General features: G+C 35.1%; 1 protein-coding gene across 1 annotated transcript; it reads left to right on the top strand.

The window, feature by feature from the left end:
- The first annotated feature begins 2576 nt into the window (after nt 1-2576).
- Nucleotides 2577-6983, top strand: LOC120288117 (protein PHLOEM PROTEIN 2-LIKE A1-like). Its single transcript, XM_039301500.1, has 3 exons — nt 2577-2771; nt 4170-4276; nt 6382-6983. Exons 1-3 carry the CDS (start codon nt 2622-2624, stop codon nt 6740-6742), a joined length of 618 nt encoding a protein of 205 aa, XP_039157434.1. The 5' UTR covers nt 2577-2621; the 3' UTR covers nt 6743-6983.
- Nucleotides 6984-8173: the final 1190 nt, after the last annotated feature.

Raw genomic sequence — 8173 nt, forward strand, 5'->3', positions numbered from 1 at the left:
ATGATTCGTGAAAAGGAGTCAAAGATCATGCTATCTTATTGGAGATGAGGCCATTAAGCCCCTCGAATTGGGCTATATCAATGGAATACCACATATTAATCCAGAAAATTATTCAAAAACTTATTGCACGTTTGTCGGTTCAGTTATAAATCTTTCAATTTTGTCAATTGTCACATTTTACCAATTAAATCCACTTGGCCAATTTTGGCCGGAAATTATTAATGTGAACGCTTGATCATCTTACGCAAAGCATGGTCGATACTATCATAAACAATTTTTAATAATATTTTTTCTACTTTTTTTTCTGTTTGCTTTTGTTGGTGGCCAAGCAGGGTAGATGGCTTGGCCATGCGTGGTGACGAGCCACTGGTAAAAGGAAGAAAAAGGAAAAAAGAAAAAATAATTTAAAATGTACTAAATTTTTATTAAAAATTATTTCCGTCAATGTCAGCTATGCCATGTTGCATAGCCATCATCTACTTAAGCAAATTCCAGCCAAAATTGATCAAATGGGCTCAGTTGATAAAATATGAAAAAAATTTAAAACTCAATTGGTAAAATTGAAAGATTTAAAATTGAATTGTCAAAATACAATAGGTTCACACTTTTGGACAAGTTTCTCCATATCAATCTTCTGCCTTCCAAAAGTATGATATTTTTCCATAGAAATATAAAATATCACCATTAGACAAGTGCATCTAATTCTCTCATACGACATCTCATATTAATGGAATACTAAAATAAGCATATAAACAATGCGTGCCTATATAAAGCGCGGGCTAAGTAAGTAGTAAATAGTATAATTTGAAGAAGAAGATGCACCAAGAATAGACAACCTCTTTTTTCTAGCTTGGCAGTTTCCGGCAACCTAAAAAGCATCAGTTATTCCATTGTGAAAGCTCTATGCGTTGTAAGGAATCTGATCTTTCGGTTGGCAAAATATAATCCTCATCCTTTCCATTACATGTATGTAACAAGTCATTGCGAGAGAACGCTTTTGGACTAATTCCTTCCTTCTTTCGGCTGTTGGTAATCTGAACCTTATTATAGACAAGCAACTTATAATTCCCTTTTTTTCCCTTTTTCTCAATCCTAAAAGAAAAATCTTTTCTGAAAACGTGTGCTAGTTCATCTTTTTATTACCCTAATGGAATCAGTTTCTCAGGTGTGTTTGGAAGTTTGGGAAGTAGACCAATTCAATTATCGAATAAAGGTCGCACTGAAAACACGGTTTTTTCGTACGTCAAAAGTTTCTTCTAAAAATAAAATTTTCATAATATTTTAACATTTATTTTTACGAATGGGACACGACATTTTCAAGAAATCAGAAGTTTGAAAGCACAAGATTCTATTTTTTTTTTCATATTTTCCATGAAAATAAAAATTTGAAATCACTTTCACGAATTGAACTAGCCTTGATTGCTAGCTCCAGGCCATTTGCATAGACAAATGGCATCAGATCGAAATGTTCCGTGCATGCTTTCTTTTCTGAAAGAATTGGAATCTTTCTATCTCCTCAAGCTGTAATTTGATAGCGAAGCATAACATATCGCATTGTACATTGACCATGGCAAATCTCATTTTTATTTTCACCATGCAAACATCATATCGCACGATTGAGTCTTTTACTAGAAGAATCAAATTGCATTTAACATGACTTCAGAAGCTACACCAATCTTAGCAAAAGTAACTCTTTCATATACGGCATGAATTTGCTGAGAGCGCCAATGACCAATTAAATATGTCATGTCAATGAGGCTTATTTATATGTTCTTCTTCTGCGCACATAGCAATTTTCAGCTTTTGCAATGATTATCCCTTAGCATGGGTCCAGATCCTCAAGCCATATTCTTTTTACTCCAATTATCAATCGATCTTTTTTGTATGTGGATCTCGTTGATCTAACATGGACATTATCTCATTTCACCGTCTAAACGTGGAGTTTGGATTCTTCTTTGCATAATTATTCTTCTCACAAAAAATTGACAATCACGAGAAAGTTAGAATGACTTGTAATGAATGGACTCAATAAAGAATCTAGTACTTACCTCGAGCAACCCTCTTCTTCCACCATTAGCTTAGAATCTGAAACTTTATTCTTTACTTCTAAAGGAGATATGCTTTGAATCGAAAGAAAAAAGGATCACGCACAACATGTGTGTGGCTCTTGGCACAATATTCTTCTAGCAAAGGAGACAAGATCAAATTGGACAAGATAAGTGTACTTGTCATAAACGTAGGTGTATCGGATTGGTATTTTGAATCCGTGTGACCTAACGCACTTAATTTATGAGATTTTAGATGATTCGGGTTTAGACAAATATGAAACTTTTAAGGAATCCTCATTTGAGAGAGAGACCCCGGGCGGGGTGGTTTTGCATGGACATTAAGTATCTATATACGAGAGATCATCAATTTCATGGAACCTTAATTCAGGAAAAAAAAATTTGAGTAGAAAAAAGAGAGAGAAAAAAAGGAAAGGAAGAAATAAAGTGGGATAATTATTCCCGTCTTGAACAGGGAAAAGACCCAACTAACCCTGATGAGTGCGTGCTGTTCAGTATATATATAAGCCTTTCTCCAAATGGATTGATTGGCATCAAACATTACTGAAGAACAAAATGGCACAGCCTTGGGCGATGAGCAAGTACAGGCAAATCGGCTTCTTGATGGAAGCTGGCCAAGACGTCGATCCCAATGAGTACCTAACCAACCCGACTAGGATTAACAATCTTCTCAGGGAAGGTGTTGATTACAAAGACAAGAAGAAGGCAAGCACCCCACTCTCTCTCTCTCTCTCTCTCTCTCTCTCTCTCTCTCTTACTGATAACGGATCTTTATGAAAGACATAGTTGGATGTCTTTAGAGTTAAGTATTGAAGGTGTATGTCCATTTCTACGAAAATTTCATAGAGCACTATTAGAAAAACGCACAAATTCTTCTCTGTATTTTAATGTGTATACGTTTATATACATGTACGCGTTCCTTTTTCTTTACGGAAGAGGGTAATTTATGCGCCAAAGAGATGTGGGGAAAATTGTCTAAAAAATCAAACCTATTGTATGTTTGTCAATTTAATTATAAACATTTTGATTGTGTCAATGGAGTCCTAAACTTTTTTATATTTTACCAATTCAGTCAATCCGGTCAATATTGCCATAAATCATTGACGTTAATGCTAATCGTATTACATGACACATATATCATTGACGTAGACAATTTATAATAATTTTTTAAACTTTTTATTTTTTTATTGTTAATGGCCACCGGCTAACACTTGGCAACCCCCGCCGGCCATTGAGCGAGGGCTATGAGCCCTAACTGCAACTGGCCAAGGCTTGCATCCCTCGCCCAGTGGTCAGTAAGAGCCGTCATTGCAAGAGGTCTCGTGGCCCTCCCCGAATTGTAAGGGCCTTACTCAGTGGCCAGTAGGGGCTTTCGACCCTCGCCCATGGTTGGCGAGGTTCACATGCCCTTACTCAATCGCCGATTGTGGTTGCCGAGCCTAGTTAGCCTACAACCTTTGTTGACCCTCATCAACAAACAAAAAAAAAAAAGGAAAAGGAAAAAAGTGAAGAAGGAAAAAGAAAAATAAAGAAAATAACATTAAAAAATTCAAAATTCTTATAATTTAATTAAAAATTGTACACATCAGCGTTAATCGTCCTATATGACACTACCAAAGGTCCACGTTGGTTACTTCCTATTAAAATCGGGTAAATTAAATTATTTGGCAAAATATGAAAAATTTTATAATCAATTAGCACAATTAAAAAGTCTAAAACTAAAGTAATAAAAGTACAATAGATTAAGAACTTTTTGGACAATGATCTGAGATTTAATTGTTGATTAAATCAAATTTGTTGGCATCAGCTTCGCTTTCTCTGTATGTTTAACTAATTTCTTATATTTTACCCGTTGGACTGGATAGGTCTTTACACAACTAGTGCTTTCTCACTCGTTTTGAACGTCACTATAGACAATATTATTGCGTTTCGGTGACAACGTTAAGTGCGCGCGCGTGTGTATAAATTTGTAAAAAGATTCGAAAATGTCATTTCTAATGGGTGGATAGCAACTTTGGTAACGAAGTTCCTCCATTTATTTTGACCTACACACGCACTGATTGAAGTTGCTCTGCTCGTATTTCAAACTGCTGTCTGTGGCAGAGGTATTGGATTGACGATCAAGACCGAGACTGCTTCGCAATCTATGCAAAGGGACTCAACATCACCAACAGCGATAGACCTGTATATTGGCAGTGGTTAACTGACAGGTACTTTCGAATCCTTAGAACAAAATATATACGTATCTTTTATCGTACAGTGCACCTTATCTTTCACTATGAGTGTAGTTAGGGTTTTTCATATTTTTGTGGAGAATGAATGACATCGGATAAAAGGGAACATATAAATGATAAAGGAAGGCATTTCACTGGATTTCTTTAGGGACAATCTAAAATGGGAAACGATAGCAAGAGACGGAAATTTGTTTGAGAGTATCAACGCAAGTTTGCATAATACTGGTCTTTATCTTCTCTCTTATAGTTGATTATTCTTGAAATTATTCTTTTGGTATAATGTTGTTCATGTTTCACCCTCTTATGCTACGTAGATAGATGGCTGGGGTTATTTCTTTTTTCACCTCCTCGTATAAAATTTTTCCTCTTCGTGAACTCATTAAACTTTCATGTGATTTTGCCAACTAAATTCGAATAGGGATTTTGACTTGTAAACTAATGTTTGTGCCAGTGTTGCGTACAGTTCTAGTCTTCTAACATCACAAAAAATATTTCGATATTATGAATAAATCAAGAATTTACCATCAAAATATCTTGAATAACTAGAGAGATACTTCCATTATGTTCTCGAATCATTGAATCATTATTTTATTCAGACCCATAATGGAATGATTAAACCATTTAAAACCCAAACAAATTATTGAAGTCTCCCTATTGTTTTCTATATGTACTTTCATGGGAGAGGTAATTTCATAACTCTTTGATTAATTCCCACCATCTAGGTAAAACTATATGAATATCCCTAGAAAAGAAGGACCGTTCCTCGGTCCTGGTATCTAGATTTTCTTTTTTGCCTTCATAAGGGCGCGATGAGCCATAACGCAAGATATTTTATTTGAATAAAATTTTAGTTTCATCCTAAAATATTGCTGTCGAAGTTAGTAAGTTCATTATATACTAAGATCTATAAACTATAAAATTAAACCTATTTTAACCTCTCTAATCTTCTCTTATTTTTTAATTTTACTATTTACTTCAATCTATTCGTCATAATTCTGTAGTTTAGTTCTCACTTTTGTCCTTTTTGCTCGATTCATCAAACCTAACAAAGTTATAATTATATCAAATTGTAAACTACTTGAGATTTTCTCGTATTTTCTGCTTTTCATTATAAATTTTATTTTTCTTCTTTTTGAGTTGATGAAAAATAAGGAGAGAGTGTAATCGGTTTTCAGGCGGTGGGCTTTACAGTGGCTTTAGAGGAATACGGAGAGTGTAGAGATGCTATTTTGTCTTTAGTGAATAAATATATAAATAAGTATATATAGTTATGTAAAGTTCGCCAAATTAAAAATAATGATAAAGGAGGAAGAGGAGGTTGAGAGGTAAATAGGAAGAAAAGCCTGTTGACCTTCTCTAAGAATACGAGTTACTCTCTGAGATATCCCTGTATTATTGCGGAGTGACGGATGCTGACCTAGCCATTATTCCAATTTATCATTGTAAGTAAAATTAGTCGCTTTTTTGTTCCAGTAATTCATAATTTCACAATAAATACACCTCATTAATGTGGCATCCAAATTGACTTTTTTTTTTTTTGAGACTTTTTGTCTTAGCTAGTACGGATCATTTGTAAAGGGTTTTGTTAACAAGGGTCCTGAGACACTTGCTAAACATACTTAATAAGAAAAACTTTGATTTTCAAAGTGTTGATTATACATACAAAAGAAAAATAGTGTATGGAAAATTACAAACTTACCTTCTTACCAAGTCCCTACTAAACTCCATTAATCTGGAAGGGTCGTAGTTTTTATTTTAACAAAAAATAGTTAATTAATTAATAAGTAACGGTGAAGTTTATATATTTATTTTTTTATATCCTTTGTACTTTTGATTTCCGCTTACCGTCATCATATAGAGTTTGTCTAATATATCGATCTCCAAATAGTTATAGTAAAGATTTTTATCAAGTCTACTGCCAATGTAAGACACTTTCTACATATTCATTCATAGTTGTATAACCCAGTTTATCTACATGTCGCTCATGCAACAGCGAATGTGTTAATTTTTTTTTTTTTTATATACTAACGATAGATGTAAAAATTGTCCCAATCAATAACGCTCAAATAAAACTACTTCAGCGATGGCAACGAAATGGCAAAAGTGGTGAAGACGAGGTGGCTAGAAGTCAGGGGGTCGTTTTGGACGATGAATCTTTCGCCGAACGTTCTGTACAAAGTCGCGTTCAAGCTGAAGATGGCGACATCCTCGAGCACCATGCTGGGGCAGACGGTGAACCTGAAACTGAGTCTCCCTAACGGGACCTACCAAGAGAAGCAGGCAATTTTGCCCGGTTCCCACGATTTTTGGGAGGAGCTGGAGGTCGGGCAATTCACCATGACAGCTCAGAATGTGGGCAAGATGGAATTTGGCATGGAGCAATTGTTCGGAAGATGGAGGGACGGGCTCATCATCAAGAGCGTTCAGATCAAGGCCGCGTAATCACAAGCAGTTATATACACAATAATGAGCAATTGCGGAGGAATTGCCTTCTTGGAAGAGACTATAGTGATATTTGTGTATGGCCGCGCATGTGTGTTTGTGTGAGCTTTTCTTAGCAAGCAATAAATAAATGAAAACTCGATCACTCATGTGTAAGAATGTATTTCTATTACCGGACCCCGTTCTCTTATCTATTGGTCTACCTATCTATCTATATTACATTACTAACCATTCATGAGAAGTCAATCAAACTGTAACTCAAACATTGTTTAATTTAAACTTGTCCATTTTAATATGTAAAAGTCATTTGCGTATTTAATTATTCACTTCACATTTGGTATCATATAAAATAAAATAAAAATTGGTGTTTGGATCAACGGTTGTCAAGAAAACCGTGTGAATTCGTTGGGTAAGATTCCGACATCACCAATTTTTGAGTTATTATTGGAGAAGCAGACTCTTTGGTCAAGTACTGTGATTTTTCTGGTAGGGATAATGATACAAATAGTCCATGAACTTTGACCTAATATACAATTGTAATCCATGAATTTTTATTTGTTCAATGCGATCATTGAATTTTCGATTTGTTTGATGTGATTTCTGAACTTTTAATTTGTTCAATGCGATCCCTAGACTTTGAGTAGATATTTAAATTAGTCCATGGACTAAATGAACATATTTAATGTTATCCTTCTATTAATTTAAGTTTGGAGACAACATTGAATATTTTTATATAGTCCAAGGACTAGATTGAACATGTATCAAAAGTTGATAGACCATAATGAACAAATTAAAAGTTTAGGGATGATATTGAACAATAAGTTAAAATTCGAGGACGACATTACACATTGAATTAAAGTTCAATGACCATTTGTGTCATTATCCCTTTCTAGAGAGACCCTAAGAAAACCGTGTGTATGATCCATTGTTTAGTTCCAGTTCTAAAGCCACTAATTTTGTGCGATTTGACAACACAATTAGGGAGAAACGAGGTCGAAAGCGTCAAGCGCACAAGTTGCAGCTCGAACCACGACCAGCCTACTTTGGAGTCTAATTAGTCTATCTTCTGGTAATTTTCTTGCTTCAAAATTATCATAATTCTAAAAATAAGCTGTCTATTGTTGTCGTACATGCCTAATTCGTCCAAAACGGAGTTTGGACAAAGGAGTTACGAGGCCTCAAAGTTGGCCCGTCGAATCCATCATTGGTGTTGTATTGGTTTATCCTGTCATCTGATCTTATTTTGAGGAACAGTTGCTCGCAATTGTGTTGTGATGATACCATTGTTTCCCTTTGGGGTTAGCCTATGAGTTTGTGCCCATTATCGAGATATTTATGATCTGTTGCTGGAAATTTTGCCTGCCCGGCTGCATTGACGTGTCTATGTATTATGCTTGTCATTGGGTGATTAGATTGTGGACGGCTATACTC

This window comes from Eucalyptus grandis, chromosome 9 (assembly GCF_016545825.1).
Source record: "Eucalyptus grandis isolate ANBG69807.140 chromosome 9, ASM1654582v1, whole genome shotgun sequence".
Lineage (NCBI taxonomy): Eukaryota > Viridiplantae > Streptophyta > Magnoliopsida > Myrtales > Myrtaceae > Eucalyptus > Eucalyptus grandis.

Coding starts and splice junctions, on each gene's coding strand:
- LOC120288117 (XM_039301500.1), top strand. CDS start 2,622: ATGGCACAGCCTTGGGCGATGAGCAAGTACAGGCAAATCGGCTTCTTG. Junction 2,772..4,169: donor ATTACAAAGACAAGAAGAAG/GCAAGCACCCCA, acceptor TGTCTGTGGCAG/AGGTATTGGATTGACGATCA. Junction 4,277..6,381: donor TGGCAGTGGTTAACTGACAG/GTACTTTCGAAT, acceptor AAACTACTTCAG/CGATGGCAACGAAATGGCAA.